Source organism: Prinia subflava, chromosome 1 (assembly GCF_021018805.1).
Source record: "Prinia subflava isolate CZ2003 ecotype Zambia chromosome 1, Cam_Psub_1.2, whole genome shotgun sequence".
In the NCBI taxonomy this organism is placed as follows: Eukaryota; Metazoa; Chordata; class Aves; order Passeriformes; family Cisticolidae; genus Prinia; species Prinia subflava.
The window spans coordinates 116994988-117021170 of NC_086247.1; the positions used below are offsets into that span (position 1 = coordinate 116994988).

At 38.0% G+C, this 26183-nt stretch overlaps 1 protein-coding gene across 2 annotated transcripts in view; it reads right to left on the reverse strand.

Annotated features, from left to right (window-relative positions):
- Positions 1 to 26183, reverse strand: part of KAT2B (lysine acetyltransferase 2B) — a 39823-nt gene continuing 13640 nt past the window's right edge. The window contains exons 3-18 of one of the 2 annotated variants that reach the window (XM_063409091.1): positions 25982 to 26127; positions 25396 to 25485; positions 23506 to 23687; positions 21100 to 21291; positions 18769 to 18875; positions 18046 to 18171; positions 16455 to 16591; positions 14885 to 15093; positions 12524 to 12650; positions 10192 to 10302; positions 9019 to 9162; positions 6503 to 6617; positions 5704 to 5740; positions 5279 to 5342; positions 5097 to 5181; positions 1 to 2008 (exon numbers count right to left, since the gene is read on the reverse strand). In XM_063409091.1, coding sequence (XP_063265161.1) covers positions 1815 to 2008; positions 5097 to 5181; positions 5279 to 5342; positions 5704 to 5740; positions 6503 to 6617; positions 9019 to 9162; positions 10192 to 10302; positions 12524 to 12650; positions 14885 to 15093; positions 16455 to 16591; positions 18046 to 18171; positions 18769 to 18875; positions 21100 to 21291; positions 23506 to 23687; positions 25396 to 25485; positions 25982 to 26127 — 2066 coding nt within the window. In that variant the 3' untranslated portion in view covers positions 1 to 1814. The remainder of the gene's footprint in view (positions 2009 to 5096; positions 5182 to 5278; positions 5343 to 5703; positions 5741 to 6502; positions 6618 to 9018; positions 9163 to 10191; positions 10303 to 12523; positions 12651 to 14884; positions 15094 to 16454; positions 16592 to 18045; positions 18172 to 18768; positions 18876 to 21099; positions 21292 to 23505; positions 23688 to 25395; positions 25486 to 25981; positions 26128 to 26183) is intronic. The other variant, XM_063409100.1, reaches the window with a different exon arrangement.

Here is a 26183-nt window from a genome sequence, read left to right on the forward strand (position 1 = left end):
TAGGGTTTTGTACATATATAATTTAAAACTATTCTGTACCAGTACAATATATTAATTTGACAAATGTAAAGTTCATCAGCTGTTAAAGCATTTGCAAAACCACATATCCTACCATAACTTTATTGCACAGTATCTATGAAAATATTAATTCTTAAATTAGAAAACACGTTTCAATATAGAAGAGACAATCTGATTGAAAGACAATAAGAAAATCTACTCTGAAAATAACAAAAATTCACAGGTTACCAAGCTTAACAGACGCATCTGTAGGCCCAATCTACAAAACAGGTTTATAGCATCCTGTTCTGGCTATTAATGAAAAAGTACTCACTGTACCTTTGTTATAGATCCCAATGTAGGTCAGACTAAATTCATACAAAACACGATGTAAGTCCAGCATTAACATTTTGAATACCTTGGGTACCACATTTACTACTTCTAGATAGTTCCTGACATCTCCTTGCTGAATTGATGTGTGATCTAACATCGCACAGGCATTCTGCAGGAATAGATTATTTGACACAGCACAGGATTGGTTTTCTCAGTCTCATAACTTGAATTTTACCAGTGTAACCTCTGTAAATATAAAACACCAAGAATGAAAGTTTAATCTGTTTTTCACAAAAGCAGTCATAATTTACAAACTAATTAGAAAATGTCAAGGGACAGCTTTTTGGCCTGTACTGATCTCCACTAAGGATTTAGGTGTACCTCTTAAATGTAGTGTAAGCAGCAAAATGTATATATATATATATATATGTATATATGAGTGTGTGTTCTTTATACTAAGAGCTGTAAAATGTAAATATGTTCCTGGGTCTAAATAATCACAGTTAATATGCATTTACAATAAAGCTTGGTAGAAAATCCAGTTTATCACAGAATCGAGTATCTAAGCTCGAAGCTGTCCTATGCTGTCTTCCTTTGTGTACAATAGTCTTATTTCTGCTGAACAATCTAAAGAATTTAGCAGTGAGGAGCAGTAAGTAGGGTGGATCATGAAGTGCATAAAACCTTAACTACTAAGCCAATTAAAATTGTCTAGTAGATGCAAAGTAGTCTCTAAAGTTATTTTGGGTACTTATGTCCTGCATAAGCCAAGTCACTATGACATTACGCATCTAGCCAGATTTTTTTTCTTTCTTTTTTTTTCTTTTTTTTTTTTTTTTAAGAGTGGTTATGAGATTACAATTTGCAGGTAAAATATTTATCAAAACTGAAAATGAATAGAAAAACTTGCATCTATCAAAGATCACAGGCAGTCCTTTTTCAGAACCGACTGCTCTTCTCTCACAGCTTCTCAACCAGCTGAGTGTTTCTTTTAAAAAATAATATCTTATAAAAAGATTCTACAAAGAAACAAGTGTTTCAGAACCCCCCCACACCTGTTGTTTTCCCTTACGATTTTCTTTTTTACTGGAAAAAATAATAAAACTTTATCAAATAGGTACTGCATTAGGTAGCTATAACATTAGGTAATCTATAACATCTGTTGTCTGGGAATTTTCTTCATCTTCCCAAACATGTGCAACTTTCCCCATGTTAGTGGGGTTTCTGAGGCTGTAGCTGATAAACTTATTAGGAACATAAGGTAATCGGCACAGAAAAGAAATATTCCGTAATTAAATACATTATAAAGCATTTAATAAAATATTTTTTGTAACTTCAGTATAATACATGTTTGCAAAACTAAAAGGGTTTTTAAAAGTGCTAAGTATTAAACAAAAGTTTCTTGAAAGTCCCACAACTCAGATATAGAACAGCTTTCCCTGTCCATAACATAGGCACACTATTTGGTTGTAAAAAAGACAGTGTCACTTGTCAATTAATCCAGCTTCTTTAATTTTTGTGTAGAAGAATTTCTCCAGTATATTGGCACATTTGTAGTATTCACTCTCGGGGGGGTTGTACTCTCTGCAGTTTGTAAAGACTCGCTGCAAGTCTGCCATGAATAATTTCTTAGACACGTAGTACCTGTTCTTGAGTCGCTCACTCATTGTTTTGAGATCTGCACAGAAGAAAAATAGATTAACAGTTGGATTCAAATACGGTTTGTGTGCAATATCCCTTCAGACTGATTTGCAATTTAACATGAACTGGCAAAGCTAGGATGTGGAATGGAAATTGCCTTCATCTAAGGCATGGTCTGTATTTTAGCTTCAAAAGCAACTGAGCTGGTGGAACTACGCAGCATTTCACTGAAAGGATGAATTTATGTAGGGTTTATTTTTAATTCTTTAAAACATTAAAGCTTTTTTTTGTTCTGTTCTCACACTTAGAGCTCTGAGTTTTCTGTGGGTAGTAGATGTCCCTAAATGCTCTTCTGTCCTGAGACAACCTGTTCTCAGCTCTGCTGGAGGAGGCCTTAGGGGTATATGGGCAAAGAATTCAAACATCACAAAACATATGCGTTAAACTAAAAACCTTACTGCTGTGCAAACACAGCAGAGAAGATACATTGGTCTACACTACAACCAGGATTTGCAGCTTTGAAAAAAAGATGAAATTTGTTCTATGCTCAACATGTATTTTTATTACCTCTTCAGAGTTTACAGTTATATATCCTTTTTAAGAATCATGCGAGAAGTGATCTCCCCTGCTTTCAGAGCATCACGCAAAACATTTACTTACAGAACATTCTTTAAGAAGTACTCTTTATACTAAAATCAGACACCCATAAAATATGTAAATCATCTCAGTGTTCTCCACATAGTTACTTCCCCAGTAATTCTCATCAGACATTTAAAAATTCTGTCTACATTACAAGTGTTCTAGGAGTGAGCACAGGAATAGAAGTAGTGGGAGGTATGCTGGATGCCTTGGCTTTTCTCACCTCAGATGCTCTAACAACTATTTTTTTAGCAATGCTTGAGCCAGGCATCAGCAGCACCTTTGTGAAACCATAACAGAAGTAGCTGAAATGAAGACTTAATGAGTATTGCAAGGACAACACAGACCAAAGACCTCCAGTGCAAAAGAATTAAACTTTTAAACTTCAGATTTAAAAATATAGTTGTATTTTTGTTTTGGTAATGGCTTGGGGGGGTTGGGGTGTAGGTTTGGTTTTTTTAAAGGAAATTTGAATTTATTAAAAGAGAGGAAACCCTGTCAAATTGACAAGATAGGATTATTTAGGGAAAGTTTGATGGATGCTCTCAAATACTTCTTCCCATGGTACAGAACTTCCCACTCCCTAGTTTTGCACAATATTTTGCAAAAGTAAAGGCTTGTTCGGGTCCCATTAAGTCTGAAATTCAGGTACCTATACCTAAACTGGACATCCATAGACTAATTATAGCACCCAGCTGAGAAGGCTGTTCAGCTCATCCTAAAGAAAATGTTGCCTAGCTAGAGAGTTAAGCTGTTCTCCTCTAAGTACAGTGAAAGTTTGGTTCCATCTGTCACTCAGCCATATAGCTTTTGAATGGCAGATGAAAAGGGAAAAGAAACCCAAAGAGTATTGCTTGATGGAGCACCTGAAGAGCACTTAAGACAGGGGTAAAAAAGCATTTATACATGAGAATTGACCTTAGGAGGTAGTAAAAGAAATTTACAGCCATACCTCTCAAAACCTGTACAATTTAGTCTGTACACAAACATAAAGGCAACTGTTATATCTTGACTGAGCAACTTTTTACAGTATCAGCATGCTGGCAGGGAGAGCAGAAAGAAATCTGAAGGTAATCACGAACCAAGGCACAGTTTAGTCATGCTGGGTTCCTTAGCTGAAAAAAACAAAGCAAAACTAAACCAAAGACCTCAGCTTAATCCTGAAGGTAAACTGCTGCCCCTACCTCTAGTGTAATGCATCTGAACAAGGAAAGGACAGACAACATTCCTACTTTGAGTTTGCCAACTCTGGTAAATTATTGGTAACCACTGCTCAGATTAAACAGGTTTCTGAGCTACATCTGCTCAGAAAAGCAGATAGAGAAAACTCTGCCACAGAAGGTGATTCACATTCTTTTTTCTTCATTGGTAGAAAATGAATTTGTGTTGAGGATACAGGAAGCCAGCCATTGGTTTATAAAGCATATGTACACCTGTTACTCGGGAATGATAAGTTGAATTAAAAAATTAATTAAACTAAACTGATATGCATGGGCTTGGAGCCCATGCAAAGCAGCATGAACAAATATTCTCTGAGAATATTTTATTTTATTTTTATTCTGAGAAACTGATGGCTAGTAGCCTGCCATGAACCTGTATTTCATTCTCTAACAATATTAAAGGGTTCAGAAACTGTAATCAGAGTGATAGAGGTGAGTATCACATGAATGAGGAAGGAGAGCCAGAATTCAGTTTTAAATCTGATGCATTACAAATCAGGCATCTGTTTAGAGTATCTTTGAATTATCATTGAGATTATACATCCCAGAAGTCAAAAGCCTGGTCATAGAGAAGAAGTCAAAGGAAAAATGTTATTAGCAGTAGTGCACTTCCCTTTGCAAGCAATCCTACATAAACAATAGCTGTATTACTTATAAGTAAAATAAATACACCAATAAATGTAACACTTCAGACAACCGTGGCGGATCTAAAAGACAAAGATAAAAGTTAGCTTACAATCGGTTGCATGAAGCATTTTCCTAAACTTAAATTGCAGCAAAGTGTTAAGACTTAGCTAGAAAACCTTGTGACCTTTCAAAATGTTTTCTCTACGTGAGTTAGAAATCTTAAATCTGTATTTCAAAGCAACTCAAATGCTCAGGTGTTCCTGCAAGCTTGCCTTCAGGTTTAACATATGAGGAGGATCTGCAATGACCAGTTACCACACACAAGAACACATCCCTACAGCTCACCTACACCAGCTCACTCCTGAAAGCTTCTAGCTGACTGCACCATTTAGGAGCTTGTTAGGGCTCTCTAGGGCACACTAAGATTTCAGATACGAACACCACACGTTTCACAAAGGTCACAGAGCACTCATCAATTTCAAATGACAGCATCACATTCTTGACACTTCAGAGCTGCGAGGTACTCAGCTGCAAGTAACATATATCTTTTACCATAAAACAATCAGATTAAAATTTATCTGCTATGTCTGCAGCTATAATGATTTTTAAACTCTACTTAAAAAATGTTAATGGCATTACCCATGGGAAACCTTATAACTTCATAATATCCAGGAGCTTCAGTTCTCTTCACGGGTTCCATGAAGGGCCAAGCGCTTTGATGGCTCTTTGGTAAAGAAAAAAGTAAGGTATCTAATATGGAAACTAGATATTGGAAATAATTTAAAAATCTTTACAGAAAGTAAATTAGAACTAGCACTCACCTTCACTTGCTGTAGGATGGTTTTTAATGTGCTGTAAAGTTGATCTGGATCCTTGGGCTCCTTACTTAAAGGAAAATATAAATACAAAAAGATTAGCTTGAGTCCCTTATCTTCATTCCTACAATTTGTATCTTACCTAAAAGCAACTCCACAGTTTCAAGCATTTTATGGAAGAAAAAAAATTTAAAACAAGCAAACAAACCCAAACAAAAATCCTCAAAAAAGAACCCCACTACCCAAGACACACTTGCCCACAATAAAAAATAACATAAAAAATATCACCAAAAGCCACTTAAGAACTCATCTCTTGCAGATTACTTGGTTTCCAGTGGATGGAAGGAAATATCAGGTGGCATTGTTTAAAGACTTTTCTCAAAGAAATATCCCAACTGCTTCAACACTCTACTTTGCGTAGTAGCACTTACCCTCTTTCCTTTCCACTTGGTTTCCAGCCAGTCTCTCCTGTACACCAACAACATGAGATATTATATGGGAACTACAGTAACAACACTAACTGAGTTATTACAACTCAAAGAAGAAAAGCTATTTCAGCACTACTGCAGTTAAATGGCTTTGTTTTGATAAAAGCTACTTATAATAAATAACATAACCATCTAGCCCACAGTTCTATTCAATTTCCTACATGCCTTTTCCTCCAGACTGCTGAAAAGATTCTAAAATATTTCTAAATTAAACACATTTCTTTTCAATAACTCAATATATATTTTAATGCAACCCACCCCTGTAAAGAATAATCATGATAAAGTTATCCAATCTGATTCCCCAGGAACAAAGAATAAATTGCAGAAAAGCAGAGCTGAAGAAAAGTCCTCCAAAATATGATACTTAATTTTTTTTTTAATTCTGTTTTGTCCTGTAAGTTCATGCCTTGCACAGAAATCATTGTTGTTCAGGAGTGCAGTGCATTAAAATGGTGCCAGAGGGAAACTGCCGTCTACACTGTGATACAAATCAAAGAGGGATCACATATAAGTAAAATTATACACACATACATAAAAGAGGATCAGCCTGGGATACCTTGGGGAAATCTCAAAGACAGCAGTTGTAATGAAAACACAACAATCTTCACAGAAATCAAATCAGCAGACCAAAACAATTACATTCTAATCAAAAAGAACTATGTGACTACATTAGTATTTCTAGTCTCGGACCTTTCTCGGGCTATGCTGCCTCTGTTCTACATTAAAAGAGTTTGATACATACGAATTCCAGGAATGCTTTCTATAGGAATCTGCCGTACTCCGTCTTTGAAGCAAGAAAGGCCGGGATAAACTTTTCGTATTTGAGCTTGCTTCCTTTCTATGAGCTTTTTAATGATCTGTAATAAAGCAGCAGAGAAAACAAAAAATATTTTATTTGGGCTAAAGTAACCCAAAAGATTAATACAAAACTGAGAAACATTCTCACTTCCTAACCTTGCAGTCCTTTTCCATGAAGCTGGTAATGGGGCTCAGCTACCTGACCAAACACTGATTCTGCAAATGAGGTTACTAAGTCTCTCAGCTATTTTGGCACAGATCTAGAAAAAAAGGAGTCATTGCTTGCCCTATTATCACAAGCTGCACAGCTCTTGGGAAGACAGGAGCAGAGGCAGAGAAGGAAATTTTCTGGAAGAAGGTCTGAGAACTGCCTATAACATTTTAACAGCTGGAGCTTCTGAAATGCTTCAGCACAGCTTGTCAAAAATTTCAAGGCACATATTGAATGCATGTATTTTGATGTACATATATGTTCATATTTCAAAATTTTAGAAATAACCCATTCACTTCAAAGTCTCCATATATCTACCTGTAGAGTTTCTTATGTATCAATCAAAGGTAATCTCATGAAAGTTTTTCTCTTGAGGATGTCAGAATGAGACCACTCTTCAGAACCAAAATTCTAGTCTCTGCAAATGCTAGGGAAAGGCTTTTCCCACTTCTGGGTACACTCTGTTTTACTTTGCAATCTTATTACCTCAAATTCTAAGCCATTTGCTTTGGTGTTCTTGATACCCACTTAGATACTTGTCTAAGCTTTGTGGGTCCTGGATATGTGACCTTCAAAACATAGTAACTTGGAGTAAACAAATGCACAGCCATGCACACCACCAATTTGACAGAATACTTTCTTTGGAGATTATAAAAATGGACATTTTTTTATTTTAAGGACCGTCCCCCCCTCATGCATAGAAGAGGAAAAGATAAAACCAGACTTTAGAAATATTAGGAGGAATACAACAGCACTGTGGCCAGATTCCAGATTCCAGATTCCATATTATTTTCATAATATGAAAAATAATTTCAAACTAATCATTAAATCTAACTTAAGCCCTTCTTATAATTTAGGAACTAGTGGCTTTTCCTGATTAAACCAAGCTGTTCAATCAGTACCAGTAATTACTCACAAATCAGGAGGTAACAAAGCTTTGCATAGAGGGACTTGTCATATTTTTCAGAATGACTCTAAACAAGCTACTGGTACAGTGTCAGGTGATATGGTCTTAGCAGCCATAGGCATTATACTCCAGTTCTTTAAATAAACGCTTCGATCCCATGAAAAATTTCCCTTCTAAAAGGACAGATCCTGAAAAGCCTGGTGTCTAGTATGGGCCAATATCAGCATTCAAGAAAATCAATACATAATACAAACTGTCAACATTCAAAATTCTTTTTATGTCCAGGTAGCACTATCACTGCCTTTGACATGCACAGACAAGCAAACACTCTTCAGGAAGCTGCAGACTGTGAGGGCTATTTCTAAATTTCCTTGCAACAGGGAGAATGAAAGGCCTAATCGATGTTTTTTATGTTAGGCAGGCAATCCTAAGATGCAGTTCCAAAGCTGTATGTAATTATTCCCAGAGAAGATCAACAGCACAGATCAGTGCATAACAGCAGCTTTCTTCCTAATAATTTTAGACATGAGATGTCTGGAGGACCTAAGCACTTAATCTACAAAAGGAGTGTCTCCAAGTTCTTTAGAATGATGTGGACATCCCAACAAATAAGAGAGTGAAGAAAGCTTTTTAACAAAATAAAAGGTAAGGTTTGAACAATCTTGAAAGAACAAATTATAATTTGTTAAAAAACAAGTGGAAACATCAACACAAGTGATGTTTGTGTTGATGTTTAAACACTTGTGTTTAAATGTTTAAACAACATTTAAACACAAGTGGAAACATCATAATTATTTTGCTAATAAACTGCCTTATTATATAAAATATTATTAAGAACTAAATAAAGAACATCCCACATAAAATCCAAAGAGGGACAGACTGGAACTTAAGACAGTCCACCCTTGATTTATATATTTTAAAAATGGCAGAAAAAAAGAATCCTCTTCTTTTCAAGTAAAACAGGTCATGCAATACAAACACTCCATTTAAATATCACTCTAACAAACACCACTGATAAGGGAGGGAAGGAACTGACAAAGACATAAAAATAATCCATCTCATGAGATTTTTCTTAGTTAACTACCACAAAACTGAACTTGAATTACTCCTCAAAATACCAGTACTTCAACAGTATTGTCTTTGTTAAGTCAGTAACTTAGAATTTGATGCTTCAATTCTAAAAATTTTGGCACTCAGACTTGAATGAAGGGATTATTCTAACCAATAAAAGTATGCATTCAAATTTAAGCACCAAAGCAAAGAAAGCTAACCTGGCACCCACAGAACTGTTTCTAAACATCTGAATAAAGGGTAACATTAAACATTTCATTTCAACCTTCACCTCTTTTTGCTTTTTGATAATGACAGAAAATTCCGTGTAGGGGATCCGTGGATTTAATTCACATCCCATTAATGTGGCACCCTCATAATCCTTGATGTAGCCAACATATTTTGCTTTTGGTACTTTAATATCTTTGGAGAAACCCTGACAAAAAAATAGAAGAAGAAAATTATATTGTCATAATACCATTTTCCTTTTACATTTGTTTTAACTAAATGAATGAGGATTTAGATCCAAACTCATCACGATGTTAAAATACAAAAAATACAACATTGAGTTACAGACAGTTCAGTGTTACATAAACTTTCTCATGGGAGGCACTTGATAAAAGAACAGTTAATTGCTAAGAAAGGTGACAGTGGAGACTGTATTCGTTTTGAATGTGTGAAGAGTAAATTGTACCAGTTTTATATACACAACCATAGAACAGGTTGGAAGGAACTTGAGGAGGTCATCTAGACCCATCTCAGCTCAGAACAGGTCTCATCGTATCTGGTTGATCAAAGCCATGACCAGTCTGGAAGATTGTCAAAGGACAGAGATTCCACCACCTCCCTAGGCAACATTTTTCAGTATTTCACCACGCTCAGGACAGGAAAGGGAAAAAAAAATTCCTTCTACCTAGTCCCAATTTCCCACTATCCAAGTCATCTTCACTGCCTAATGCTGTACGCCTCTGAGAAAAATCTGACTCCATTTTGCTGAGCAGATAGTTGACACCTGCTTATCAAATCTATTTGACAGAACAGACATTGCCACCTTTCCTGAATTTGAACCTCATGCTTCAAATCAGAAGGAGCTGTAAGTGCAGGTCAGGTAAGTTTTAGTCTGTCACAGGTATGCCTAGTCCTTTATCCCTCTTACAGAAGTAGTGAAGGAATTGATATTTTACTAGGTTTAGACAGGACAAATTATAGACTATACCATATATTTATATTCTTATATATATACTTATATTCTTACCACATACTTACATACGATTCTGTAAAAGTAAAATGTATTAGAAGCCAAAAACATTACAGGAGATGAACACGGAGCATGTTTTACAGATAAAAAATATACATGTAAAATTGCATTATGCATTTTATCCAATTACTTTGTCATGTCTAGTTATTTAGTTCAACACTGCTAGATACAAAACTTGCACTAAGCAATTTCTTGCATTGAACTTACTTGTTTTTTGAAGTAGCCAATAGCATATTCATCTGCATACGTGAGAAAGTTGAGAATGTTGTGTTTGATGTGGTACTCCTTCAGATGGTTCATTAGGTGAGTCCCATAACCCTGTGTGACACATATGAGGAAAAAGCCATGACAAAGCCTTTGGGGACTGCACATATCAGACCCTGCGGACCAGGGTCATTATACGCTGTTTTTCAAAATGCAGTCTTTCCTCTAGATCCTGTTTTAAAGATTTTCTCTTAATTAACTTTGTTTTGCACACTCAAGAGCAAACTCTTTTGAGCCTTGTAGAGGTATCTTTGTGACCCAGCATGGAAGTTGTTATTCAAGGTGCCCACCTTTTTTTTCTCTCTTTTGTTTTAAATCAGATATCAACCATTAAAATCACATACTTCACTAATAACAAAGCTGCACATACTATAACAATAGAGCATCCTTTCTGAGCCATATCACTTCAAAAGTACAAAGCAGTAGCAATACTGAAATTATTCCAGTGTTCTGTGCACCTGTAGCAAAACAGTCTCTGCCTCAAAGAATTTATCACCTAAACTTATCATAAAGCATAAAAAGGAACAGTGAACAATTACCATAATAAGGAGCAGAAAAGAGTCCACAATCAAATAAATAGCTATGCCTTCTGACTGCACACAAGCATGATTTCCGCTTAAATTTAGCCCCAAAGTAAACAGAAGGTTGCATTGATTCACATTGCCAAGAAAGCCATAGTCATCCCCTTCTGCTGTGATATGAGGAAATGCAAAGTAGATAGGAAAGCCCATAATAATGTTTTGTTCTTGCATATGTTCCAATTTTCTCATCATGCAGACTAACAGGATACTTAGAGAAACATACATGGATTCCTTTTGGGTGCTCTGCTCTTGAAAACTGGGAAAATTTTTACTTATGTAAAAAAGCTAGAGAAATAAATTAGAAAATACAAACTTCTGATTTAATTTACAATTTAATAGCCCCAAATATGGCAAATGCCATATAGGAAACTAAGCCACATACTGTAAAACTTAAAATTATTTTGTAACAGGTGACCAAACTACTTAAAAAAACAATTCCATTTGTGAGGGAAAACTATTCCTATATTTTTTACTGAATTAAAATAGGAATTTATTTTTCCTAAGATTAGGCAGGTCACCCATGTGTGAACATTTCTTTTTTTCTCAGTTACCTGTTGACAGCGCCAGCTGACTCAGAGAGAAAGGTGGGAAGGCAAATTTTCAGAAACACTCAAATGATACAGTGAAGTATCCAGAGGATAAAAGAATAAATAGTGTGTTATGCAACCCTGGGGGCAATCTGATGGGTTAGAATTGTCTGCTCTATTATTATGAAAGATTATTGCTATAAAATCACAACACACCTTTAGCAGCCTCACCTGTGTAGTGCAGTTAAGCACAACTTAAGCATATTCTGTTAGGTTTGCATTTGCTACAACGCTGTGAATGCTAACAGGTCACTGCTTAATGTAGGGAAATGCTCCTCTCTAACACCAGAGTTGAAGAAAATCAAATATAACCTGAATATTAACAGTTGTTACAGACTTTCAATCCCACTGTGTTACTCTTCTGCACCAGGGTATACAATTTTTGCATGTTAACTGCTATACACTCTGAACTAACCCACATCTCAGCTCTTGCTTCTTGAACTGAAAATCATGAAGCTACAGCACCATCTAAAGGCAAAATACTGAACCAAATGGTCAGAATTAGATCCACCTGTAGTAGCTGGAAAAGCTGGAGGAATCTCACATATTCATAGTGCTCTGTATTATTTCAACACAGATACTAATTCTTAAAATTCTGAGAAAATGTTTTGGCATTAATGCAAAAAAGAATTTACAGAATAGACCCTGTCTTTATTTTGAGATGTAAAACTACACCTAACTTTGTACTATATCTCGTTTAGACTGAAGTCATGTAACATCACAAAGTGATTGAACAGAAATTCAAGCAATATGTATTTCAGTCATCCAGGAGATGTTACACTACACGGAGACACAACTACTGGGGACAGAGGCATGGAAACTCCAACAATGGCAACCTACTGGCCATTATTGCTCTGCTGAGAAAAATTTTATTTAATTAATTAAATACAGGTAATTCTACTGTTATGTTGATGATGATTCCAAATCTGCACATTTTAGTTTGGTTTTTGTGTATTACATTCGGAATCACTGTATCTTTCAAAATTTATTTCTGTCTGGCAACTCAGCAGTATATTCAACGTGACTAAAAATATTGGCAGCACGTGCAGTAGGTGAGCGGGACTCAAAAGCATTTAACAAACACTTGTAATACAGAATTCTTTTTACCTTGACTTGCTCATTGGAAGTCACAGCACAGAACACAATCTCTGTAAATCCTTGGGAGGGGAACATCCGGAAGCAGATACCACCGATAACACGACCATCTTTTATTAATGCAAGGGTTTTATGTTTCCTGAGCAGGCAAAAATAACAATCACTTTAATTCATGTACATAGTACATAAAGTGCCATTAACCTTCCTTTTTTCAGAAACTTGATTCACTTCTTTCCATGATGATAATGCAATTATTTTTGCCTCCTAAGTTAGCCACTTGTATCTACAGAAGAGTTGTTAATTTAATATCATGCTTTCAATATACCATAAAAGTAATCATTGTAAAACAAGCTCCTGGCCTTGCCAAGTACTCTGAGATACTCAGGTAATGCCCAATAAATAAAAGTTGTATTGTTGTCATTGAATCTATTGCTGATAGTTACACCATTGCACAGTTCTCAGCATGATTTTATCCTGAGTAAATTAAAAATTAATGGAGTTACAGGATAGCAAGTCCTTTCTAAGGGATTCCTGTTTCTTTGGATGCATTCTCCACAGTAAAGCTATCAGCCTCAAATGCAGCTGATGAAGTAAGAGAGGACATTTCTAATTTCTAATCACCCACTCCTCTGAGAGTGGGTGATTAGACCAGAATAAAAATCTATTTCTGTTGCACTTATGGTGACTGCCAGGAAAGATGTAACAAGGTGCAATCTCAACCCTTACATGAAGGATAAGGAATTGTAGTATAATCTTCAAGGTGTAAAAACAGTGCACCTTTCTTTAGATTATTCAATACACAGTATCATATAAATCATGTAAATTATACAGTTAATGCAAACATAATGTATTTTGGGGAGAAATGTTGGTGCCAAAAATGAGTCCCAGCCAAAAAGCCCCAAGAGTTGTTATACTGTATGTGCCACCTTGACGAAGATTTTTATACCTATTCTTTCTTCCGTGTACTTATTTTAGTGCTTTTTACTTGTGGAATGACAGCAGCAATGCAGTAGCTTGAGTTTTTGTGGTGGTTTTGTCCTGGCTGGATGCCAGGTGCCCACCAAAGCTGCTCTATCATTCCTCTCCTCAGTTCGACAGGGGACGCAAAATGTAACGAAAGGCTCATGAGTTGAGATAAGAGCAGGGTGAGATAACAATTACCACCACAGGCCAAAAAGACCTTACTTGGGGAAATTAGTTGAATTTATTCCCGATCAAAATCAGAGCAGGATGACAGAAAGTAAACCAAATCCTAAAACTACCTTTTCCATCCTCCTTCCTGATTCTCTACCTTCTCTCCAAAGCAGCACAGGGGGATGGGGAATGGGATTATGGTGAGTTCACCACATGTTGTCTATGTCACAGTTTCCTCCTCAGGCAGAGCAGCTCTTCCTCTTCTCCAGTGTGGGGTCCCTCTCATGGGCTAAATCCTTCAGGAACTGCAGTAGCATGGGTCCCTTTCCATGGGGACACAAGTCCTGTCAGCAAAGCTGCTCTAGCAGGCAGTGTGGGCAGCTCTCTTCACAGGGCCACAGGATCTGCCAAGAGCCTGCTCTGGAGCGGGCTTCCCCCAGGGCCACAGCCTTCCTCCAGGCATGCCCCTGCTCCAGCATGGGGCTCCTTCACGGGCTGCAGAGGGACACGAGCCTCCCCGGGGTGCTCACCAAGGAAGGTTAAACTACTGGAGCAGTTCATGAAGAACTGCAGCCTGCAGGAAGGACCCATGCTGGAGAAGTTCACGAAGGACTGTCTGTTGTGGGAGGGACTCCATACTGGAGCAGGGAGAGAGCGTGTGAAGTCCTTCCCTGTGGAGGAAGAAGCAGCATACACCACATGGGAACTGCCCTCGGCCTGCATTCCCCATCCCCAGCACTGCCTGGGGGAGAAGGCAGAGAATCATGAAGGAAGCTAAGCGTGGGAAGAAGGGAGACATGGGGCAAAGGTATTTTAAGATGTAGTTTTTATGTCTCATTATCCTACTCTGATCTGATTTGTAAAAAATTTAACTGATTTCTCCAAGCTGAGTCTATCTCGCCTGTGATAATTATCAGTGAGTGATCACTCCCTGTCCTTCTGTCCAAGGACTTTGTACTTTCTCTCCTCCCCTGTCCAGCTGAGGTGGTGAGCAATAGAACAGGTTTTGTGGGAATCTGGCATCCAGTCAATGTCAACCCACAACAGTCCCACAACAAGAAGCCATTTATTATTAATACAACCACCAAGATGGCATTTGGGTACACTCCACTTAGATTGACCATTGAAAAGATGGCAAAAGTGAAGCACAGGCAGAGCTGCTCTCTACCCCACCTCTGCCGCAAACAGCACCAGACTCCCTCTGCCTTACACGCCAGCCCCCTCTCCAAGGATACCCACGGATCAAAGACCAAGCGGGTGATGTACTCCTTCGGCATTCGAGGCAGCTGATGGGAGAACACATTCTGCAAACCAACCAGCCACATCATGATCTTCTTGTTGGGCTTCTGGTTCAGGGAGTTGCCGACCACGTGGAATTCAATCACACCCCTGCGCTCCTCCAGCCTCGCTGCCTCGTCCCGGGCTGAGTGTGCCGAGAGGAAGTTGGTCTGTACCACACAAATGAGCAACAAAATCAGTTTTGACATTTCTCATCCTCTGACAGAACAGCCTTAATGACCAGAACAAACAGTTCCCTTTTTCCAACAGAACTGCCAATGACTGCCTTTGTAATGTACCTTTGCAGAAGTGATACCATCAAATAAGCCAGATCTAAGTCTATACTACAGTCTACAAAGGCTTATCTGAATTTATATTGATACAGATTAGAGAGCAACAACAATGGTTATGACTCAAAAAGTTCCAAAACCTCTCAAGGGATAGCACTCATCCAGTTGAAGCCTATGCCACTAAGTCTTCATATTTTCTTTAGTCTTAGCCAGATTGGGCATGATTGTGGATTCGCCTACACGTACTGCAAATCATGCATTTTAATGGCGGTGCAGGAAAAGTCATATTTTTTTCATTTTATTAGTGCTTTCCACCATCTCTGCCAGTACTGTAAGAGCCTAAAAAAAGATTTTAATTCCTACAGAATTTGCTGTTACATACCTAGCATCTACAGATCTAAATGCAGATTAAATTAATACAGAGAATTTACTGAACTTATTTTTTTCAAGATCATTTTACAATGACAAAACATCTCTGTATGCACGTACTGTTTACTTTTTTGAGCAAAGTTTGGCTGCTGAGTTTCTAGTCACTGCCAGCCCCAACAGCCAGGCTGGCACAGCATTTGTAATATGCAGAGCCATCAGTCACAGTATATAGTTTGAATAAGAAATGTAGGTGGTTCCAAATCTTCATCAGTTTCTAGCTAAATCTTGGCAAATGAGCTGCTGGCAAAACATAGCCTGGCAGAGAGAACAGAAGGAGGAAAAGCCAGCCAAGGGAAAAAAAAGTGCAATTCTGTACGTGGCACAATTCTGCAATTCTGCTTGTTTTCTTCTTCTAGCCGAAAAAAAGAGCAACTGGGGAAGACAGAGCAAGTAACTGTTTAGATCAGTTTCTGCACTAGAGAGAGGTTTTAACTTCACATCTTTCATTCTGCTGCAATTCTTGAACCCTATTTAACCTTATCTTATGAGCTGTGTCTATAATTAGCAATAAAAAAGCATACTCTGGAACTGTTCTGTAACAAAAGCACCTTGCAGGAGAACCTGAGATTTTTACTATCAATAGTTTACAAGTCTCTTTTCTAACTGTACACAATGCATTAAAAATTTTGTAGAACTATTCTTCATGTTAATGATGTATTTCACCATTATTTTTTGTTCACCTGATTGTGCTCATTCAAAGTCTATTTTTCTTGACAGGACTCTCAGCTCATCACATTCTATCCATGTGGAACATTTACTAAAAACAGACCATTCACAAACAGACCATTTGCAACACCAAGTCTATATCTCACCTCTGGCCCAAGCATTGCTGCAGGATCTGTAATTGTTGACATTACTTCATTGATTAACTCAATAGGGATATCTCCTACAACCCTTGGTCTTTTAGAGTCCTCCAGAGAATAGGGTTCATTATTTTTTCTCTTCTCCCCTGTAAAACAAAACTCTGACAAATTAGAAATAACCAAACTGTCACAGACTAGCACTATGAAGTCTAGCACTTCTGTCATATCCTGTAGTTTATACAACAAGTTTGAGGTTGAGTTTATTTGGTTTGGTTTTAGGTTTTTTTATCCCCACAGACAAAGAGAAATAAATGAAATCTGAAAAATATTTATCACTTCTCAATTTTTGCTTTGCACTGGGCTATCAGCATGAAGCAGGAAAAATATACATCGCCTTCTACTATACCTCTGTGAATTCACAGTCAAACTATTTGCTTTTTCTTTTTGCTTCAAAATCCTCTGCATGGAGCCTCTGTGCAGCTGTCTTGGAAGGTCAGTGCCCAATACACAAATTGCAGTGCCTATTTCTGTATAACATGAAATCTCCCTTTTAGGATTCACTGGAACTAAGTATCCATTATATATTTCTTTGACTTCTTCTGTAAACCAAGCAGCACATACAGTTTGAAAAATTTGAAAATCCACATAAAATTTCCAAATCAAAATATACCATATTAATTATTAACTGTCCTACTGACTGCAGAGCCACATGCATTATTTAGCAAAAACACTAGTTAAATTCACAGAAGAACAGTCCACCAAGTACTAGCAGAGGTACAATAACAGAGATCCAGCTGCTAGCTCAGGATTATCCCACTCATCATCCTATTCATTCCCACTTCTGAGGGACAAATTGAGAAATGACCTTAAAGAAAACTGCCATTTCGGAGCTGCCCTAAGTTTCTCTGCAGACTAAAAATCTAAGACTAACTTTCACTGAGACTAAAAAAATCACTTTGGTTTTAGATTTTCCCATTCCTCGAGGACTCACTTTACATAAGCTTGGGATCACTTCTCTGACCTAGCAACCTCTCTTGACAGGCTCATTAATCCTGCGGTGTATGAAAAAGGATTTATTAGGAGAATTTATGCATCCACCAACTTTTTCTTACAAGGTTTTTTGGTTGTTTTTTTTTTTTTTTTTTTTTTTTTACCTAGCCGCATTCAGGTTTTAAATTTAACCTGATTGGTGTGTCTGTATTTTTCTTCACTGCTCAAACATATGCATTTTCAGTACCTTGAAAGAATAAAAACCCCAAATGTGATGACCCCTTCTACTCTGGCCATTATCTAAATCAAACATCTCCTCATGGCTTATAATAGAATACTCCAAGAAAAGTATTTTTCAAAAACCTCTGACACCAGCAGACCTTTCCCCATCTTAATTTAATTTAAACAAACCAATTGGGGTTCTTTGCAAATACAGTTGCCATTTCTGTTAGTTAAACATTACCACAGTGGAGAAAAAGGTATGTGTGTGCAAATCTTTCAGCAAAAACACCTCAAGTTTGCTAATGTAGAGTGAAGACAAAGATTACCACATACTGCAACTACTGATAATATCAACAGAAGTCAAAAGGCAAGGCTCCTTCTCCATTACCTAAGTTTGGGTCAAGGGCAGAAGAAACTTTACAAGCTGGACTCATATTCCCACTGTTGGATTGCTCCAGAGATGAAGGACTTGCACTGTATGCAACAGATCTTGCAACAGGAGGTGGACTGATAACTGCAATGACATAAAAAACAAACACAAAAAAATCAGGTCATGGAACCCATTCTGGTGCTCTGGTCACAAAGATGGACACCCACCACCCAAAAAATAACATGTTGTGAACACTGTGCAACAGAGCAATGCCACCAGTTCACAAATAGAGACATGAAAGCTTTATCTCAGTCTATTTTTCTAAACTAAATTCTACCTAAAGAGGGACTGCTGGATAACAGGGATTGCAAACATCAGGCTTTGTTAGTTTGCAGTGCTGAGCAGAAGCTAAGAAAACAAACTTCCTTCAAGCACCTGCCAAGCCTGCTGGCATTTAGCTTCATGAAAAGGTTTTATGTAGGGCTCCATTGAAAAGCAAAATCTCATCATTCAGCTTCATCTGTCCTATTTATAGTGCTCTAAGACTGGTTGGATAAATCAAATTCATTAAAGGGAGAAATTGTTTCACCAATTAAGAGAATGAAACTATTATTTTAAAAGGTCACAGACTAGCATCTCTCTCCCTCTAATATATATATATATATATATATTTAAAAGCCCCACATAAGTCCTAAATCATGCAGTTTTCATTTGTGCTACCCAGCACTAAATGCAAATTACCTGTCTGGATCCCCAGCTGGCCAGTTCGGGAACTAGACACCATGAAATCCTGATCCCAAATGGGAGAATTCTGGCTGTACACCTCTTCTTCCAGCATAGACAGAAACCTAGGCACAAAACCAGGCAAAATATCAACTAATGGGATCACTCAAAACAGGTTCTTTTTCAAAATAAGCACTTGCAATGTTTTTAAATTAAAAACATTTACTAAATCAATAAGAAAATGCTGTTGACCAATGCTGTTAAAAAAAACCTCCACACATGCAAAAATCACGAGCCAGAGTAGACACAAAGTATCCTAATTCAGTAGAGCGCTTTCACTAATTAAACCTTACCTCTGATTACAAGCAATAGTTAATCTAATTTGCAAGTGCAGAAAAAGACAAACTACTTCTACAGATCAAAACTCCACTAATGAGAAAGCTATGAGTTGATTAATGTTTTACAGTGATGGCAAAATACGTCTGTTCTGATAAACCAGTATTCTGCACTTGCATTTGCTTTCTGTCTGATAAAATCCCAGTGTTACTAACAATGCTTTTAGGAAGATATTTTCATTCCTTTAAGTGTCCAACTGTAACATTTTTGTGGTTGCATAACAGTATTTTTCACCTTACTTTGGTACAGTTACAGAAACAGCACAATTTTAAACCTCTTAGCATTATTATATTCCACAGACCAGACTCTCCAGCACATTCACCCTCTCAGGGCTAATACACCAATTCCCTCCCAGCAGCAAGACAGCTGCTTATCCTATGTTGCACAAAAAGGGTTTTCAGACCAGAAGCTGACATGGCACATTTCTACTCTCTGGAGTTTCTGTATATGAAGTTTATATGTATAGAAACTGTTCAGCTGAAACCAACAGGACTGTTGAGCAAAACTTCATTGAACAGGATAGGGATTTTCAGGATGAGGCTAGACTCTGTACTGTATATATAGGACAGCCATATCTAAGCAATGTGCAGTTTTTGCTGTTGTCTATAGAGGTGATAATGGCTAAAAAGTTTGTAACAGTGACCTGACCATCTATGATAGAGCAGAAGGACAAATTCAGCTTTAGCCAAAGCTCCACTTCCGGGCAGCACAGAGGCCCTGCCTTCATCCCCTTTAGTGACAACTTCCTAGGCATGCATAGACACAACCCACGAGTGCTCCCTTTGCCCAAAAGGAGAGCCCAGGGCAGAGGGGAGCCCTGTGCCAATGCCAGGCTCCATGCCCTGAGACATGCCAGGCTCCATGCCCTGAGACACAGGTCCTCTGCGGGGGTTCACTCAGCACAATGCCAGAGGAAAGACAAATGCTTCAGATAAGTACAGCCCATGGAAGATTTAAAACGTTATTCATACTTCCCACAGATCATCTGCAAACAGTACTTGTCTTTTTTTCCCCAGCAGAATATCAAAAGGAATTGCAGTGAATAATAATGCTTTTCAAAGTACTGCAAAAGGCTTTAAAAGGCACTGAAAACAGGGGCATATGCACACCTACTTCCTCCACAAATCTGCTCTTTGCATCAATGGGGTGTCAAGACCTTTTTTATATCTGTTTCAGGGCCACACCATGATCCTGTTCCCAGACATGCACAGACATTCCTGTATCCATAACAATCTACCCCAAAGACAGTGTACGTTTTTCAAAGTGCTAAAATAAATTTGTTGTAGGAGCAACAAATCCTGCCTCTACTCAGCTTAGGAAAGTCCCTGTTGTTTTTCATTCCCCTGAGCTCTAACCCATCTTCTGGCCCGACACAGTAGCTTGTATAGACAGCATCAGTGCCACCAGATCCTCTATAGCTTCAGTTCATTTGCTGTTAGGAGGGACAGGCTTTTAAAGTATGACTTGGAGAACCAAACTACCCTTGCAAAATAAGGATATTTTTAAAGTGATACACTATTTTAACAGGAATCCATTACAAAGAATGATCCTGTCATCATTATTACCCCTCTTTACCACCAGTAAAAATTTTGAAATTATGGACTGTGAAAGTTGAGCATGTTTCAACACCCCTATAGGTAATTATTGCTGTTTTATTGTGAGAGACTGTCATCAACATTCCAGCACTGGAAAAGATACTCAGCATGAAATTTATGAGTTTAGGATTCAATGATGCAGTTCTATACTGACGCCTCTCTAATAAACCCATCTCTTCTAGGGGTGGGATGACTACTTTGTTCACTATTATACACTAATTTATGGCAGTAAAGAAAACTGCAGTATCCAGTTGCTACTGAATAAAAAGATAAATTATTTTAATCTGCAGGTTATTTCTCCCTTCCCACAATGAAGTTACCGGTTAACTTTGAATGTAGACACACTGTGACCCCTTACTTTGGAAAATGAGTGAGGATTAGTGTTCGTTTCTCTTGAGGAAGCTTGTCTTTTTCTTGCCTGGCCTGCTCCAGCAGTTGTCGTCTCATTACAGTAAAAACAGAGCGAAGCAATGTCCTACCAAAAACCTGGGTGGTTTCATACCGAGGTAGACTGTCACAAAATTGAGGGACATTGCAATAACAAAGCCACCTGTAAAGAGGAAAAAAGCCAGATAATTATCACCATCTAGCATATGTCAGTGCAATAAAACCACTACCCACATCATTTATAATGCAGCTGAGAGCTATATGACTGCATAAATCAGTTCCACTTCAAGGCTGGACAGAGTTAAGCAGCATTTATACTGATCAGTTTTTCACAGAAATGACAACCAAGTACTTTTGAGTTTACATACATTCTTTTTCTCTGCAGTCTAGTTTACATGAAGTGCTCTTGTTCCAGACAATAAATATAGATTACAGAAAATTCATGGGTATGTCAGGGATTCTCTCCACAGAGAGAATTCTCTCTTATTCAATCATCCTCTCACATCTCCTGCCACTGACTGCAGTTACCCTCTTCTATCTTTCCCCACAAAGAGGCCAAATGGGTGACACTTTTAACTAGCTCCATCCCAATCCAATTGGATTCCTGCCCTGGTTTTCCACCTTTTGGCTTCTTGTCATTATATTCTGACTTGTTACTCTTTCATTACTAGTATCTCCATCCATAATAAACTTTGCACTAAGAAAAATTACAGCATGTCATGTTTCTTTTCTAGGAAAAGAGATTATCGTACCGAAGGGACAACTCAGGAGTACCATGCCAATGTAGATCACAATATCTGTTTATCTTATAAACAAGATTTTGATATCTGTGTGTAAGTGACCAGTCACTGGTATCTGGAGCTTTAGCAGAATCAGACCATAATCATTACGAAAGCTCCAGCAATGAAAATATTAGGAATTGGATGCAAACATACTGTGCTGGATCCTGCACACATTTCCTCATCCAGACCCAAAGTACAGCCTGTCTCGAAATGTTCTCCCAAACTCTTGAGCCTTAATCTTTGCAAACGTGAGTTGCAAAAGAGGTGTGAGATAGAGCTGTTCACAGACTTCTACTCCCTGTTCTTGGCTGATAAAGCACAGCTCTCAAAACACAAGAATGCATGTGAAACTCTGATACAGTTTCATTCAAATCCTCAGGTTCTCAAATGAAATTGGTGACTGCTAAAATTCAGGTGTGCCTGTGGTGCACAGCAGCACCCCGAGCAATGCCTCGGACAACACAGAGGAGAGAAGCTCACAATGACAGCTGAGAGATGGGAAGAGCTCTTGGGACAGGGGGGACCTTAGGGACTGTGGGCAGGACAGTTGAGAAAACACAAGTGACAAAATAATTAGCAACAAAAAGCCATCAACCAGAACCAGTGAGTTATTGATTTCTAGTAAGATTTAACTCCTACCACCCCTGGCTGACATTGGTTATCACAAACAAGTGGACGTCAAACACCCACCAAAAGTGGTGTTAAGAGCACCGTGGGTTATAAGTGCCCTTTACGTGAGTTATTCAAGGTGACAGGACATCTGGGTCAGACACAGGGTAGTCTGCTCTGTCACTAGCCAGAGTCTCAACTCACACCAAGTTTGCTGCTGCTCTCCTTCGTGGAGAGGAGCTGTGTGAGAGGAAAGGCCACCAGGACAGCAGCCAGAAGGTGGTGCTCACCCTCGGCCAGCAGGGATGTTTCTGAGAACAGAGTGCTGACAGAGGTTAACGACCTGCTGCCTGACCGGCAGGACCCTGAACTGCTCTCACTGTGCTCACTGAAAAAGGCACTGCACTACTCTTGTGAGAAAAAGAAAATAAATAGAGATACGTCATTTTATCCTACCTCTTCATCCTCCAGCGACTAAGTTATTCCTTTGAATTCTAGTAATGCATTAAATGGTCATAACAAGAACTATAATTTTAAGGAACCTAGTAATATCTGCTCCCCATTTAGCATTCAAGCACTAGCAAAATTAGTTAGATTCTTCAACTCCTTTGTGATTTGGTTTCAAACAGTGATGCTTTACTGCTAAATGTATCTTCTCTCTTTTTAAGTTGAATAATAAATAGGCTCATACATGAGGCTCATATCTTAAGAAGACAGATAGCACTTCACAAACACAGACCTTGCAAAAGCATTGTTAGATACAAGTGTTCCAGCCTCTACACCCCGTTCTTGGCTGATAAAGCATATCTCTCAAGACCCAAGGATGTACATGAAACTGATAAAGCCTCACTAAAACCCTTAGGTTTTCATGCTAAATCCACGGCTGCAAGAATTCACAAGGTCCATCTGTGGCATTGAGATACCAGTGTACTCCTGAAGTTTATACGTGGCCTATTCGTAAGGAGGACAAGCAGAAGCAGCATTACCTGGTATAATTCACTTTATACCCCGCAATATCATCATTGGGTGATCTCAGTCTTCGCTGAGAAGGTGTCTCCAGGTGCCAGTAGTTAATGCGGTTCAGAAACATTTTAGCCAGTTCCACTATTGTTTGCCTTTCCTTCGAGGGTAAGTGGCTAAACTTGTACTGCACAAAATTATTCACACCCTGAAAAAGTAAGAAAATTCTGTTTAATAATTTAGCCATAATTTTTATAGGAGCATCCTCAAACATTCCTCACTTTATGTTTATCATGAACTCGCATTGTGTGGGAAAGAAAAGAAATATCAGAGACCATCAACTCCTTGCTCAGCTACTTATGCAGGTGGCACAGGCTGGTACCTGTGTACACAGCAGGAGGTACATCCAGGTATTTTTAACCTTTCAGCAGCTGATGTAAAGGGAAAGAAGAAAAAAATCCTTTTTTCCTTCCTTCTCAAAGTCAGTGAACACAGAAAGTTCTAGTAGGCTTTCATCTATACATAAATCAACTATCACCCTCAAAACTTTCCAGCTACTTTTCAGTAATAGATTAAGGCTTATGGACTTCTACTTCAGTTTATGTCTACAAATGACATTATTTCTTCAAGAAGTCTTAATACTTCACAATCATGTCTCCTCATGGCACTTTGGACACTGTCCAGTTTGAAGAAAAATCAACTGAACATGATTAAAATGGGGGACTAAAAGTGCTGCAATACATATTTTATAAATCCATTATCATACTAGTGCTTAGAAAATAATTTTGTTTCATTGAATGGCTGAGCTGCTAAAAACAGAATTGAAAATATTGGTCTTTTTTTAAGGGAACATTATTTCAAAATAAGCTGTAAGAAGAATTACCCTTTAATCTCTATGCTCTATTTTCTTAAGCAACTTGAACTTTATGAAGAATTTGACAAAAAATTGCATTGTACAAAACCTTTTTAATAGTGTATTTTAAGGATTAGGAGCCTAGGGGGATTATATACACATTTATTGTTTATATTAAAACTAAGGAGAACTTAAATGGAAGACTTCTCAGAAATTCAGCAATAAAGTGGTTTGATCTTCCTTAACGATAAGAAGTGAGAGTTGCAAAGAAATAACTACTACACACAACAGTCTTCACATTTAAGTTATCCTGTTTAACAATAGAACATCCATTCATCCACGGTGGGGAAAACATCGAGCTCCTGTTTCAGCGAGGTATGTGAGCCTCTGCACAGCCTCACTGCAGATCATGGGCCCACTTGTCTGCCAGAATTGCATTCTTAGGAGCTTGCTTAACCAAAAACTGAACCTGTCATATGTTCTTTATCTACTGAGAGTCACACAAGCCTCAATTATTCTTTGGTTTCAGCTTTGTTTTTTTCTTGTGTACCCTTTGAAAGAGACAGCTATGATCTCACTGAATTGGACTGTAACATTTTTCTTCATATACAGAAGGCGAGTGTCATTTTAATATTGGATTTCAAAACTTCAACAGCATTTTTCATCACTTGAAACAAAGAAAGATTAGAACTGCCAACATAAAAGTAGCATTTCAAGTTAATTCTCTAAACCCACAAAAAAAGTCAGTTTCATTAAAGCATAAGACCAATGATGAGAAGTTAAATAATGTAACTATTGTACAAACACTAAAAGGAGAACCAACAGCAATCTCCTATAGCCCCATTTTGTCCTAAGCAGAACACAGAAACATCTACAAAGTGCCTAAAAAAATGCCCTATTTTCAAAACCAGTGCTTGCATTTACAAAAAGAAAAACAAACCGCAAAAAATCTCAGAACAAACAAAGCCTCCAAACCCCCACCAAAATAAAATCTAAAAATAAGTAAAGAAACAAGCAAAAAACCCCACCACACACCAATGAAACCCACATTTTGACCCTTTACCTGTTCAATGCTAGGTTTCTCAAATGGAGGACTTTCCAAAGATCCTTCTACCACAGGTTTTCCCATCTGTAAAATGCACTTCCTCAAAAGCTGTTAAAAAGACACAATTTTTTAAAAGTTAGTATATTTTCATACACAGAATCAATGGAAGTCACAAGGGCACAACACACTGTGAGCAGGGTTGAAATTCTCCTGGCTATAGATCTGCTTGTTTAATCATCTGAAGCTGTAATTACTAAACTTCACTGTGAAATCACCTTCTCTGAAATGTGTACAAGAGACTCCTCTGAGGAAATGCAGGCAGCTAAGTGACAACTCATGTCAACTGACTGTTTTTTCAGTGAAGAAGGTTGCAGTTTATACATGGGACTCAGGGTCAGTTCCTCAACCATCTAGATGACTTTTGGAATAAGAATCAGTACATTGCAAGTACCAGAATGTCCAGTCCAGGGTTACTCAGTAGAGCATCATCCTAGAGAAAAACTGTCTGGGCAGATAAAGTCAGTGCACGCCCGAGCAGCAATGAAATTGGCTCATGTGTGAGAAAGTGAAAAATCTGAGAAGATACTCCACAAGTTCAGCTTACTTTGAAAAGGTAGAAATAAACTTGCTTGGTGTCTGCATCCTCTTCTTTGTGGACACAGGTGAACAGATACTCCACATCCAATACAATCCCCAGGAGCCTGTTCATTTCTTCTTCAGACACATTCTCCAGGTGAGAAACATGAGCAGCTAAACAAAATAAAAACCCAAACTTGTAAAAGGCTACTGAGAGAACCCATAGCACT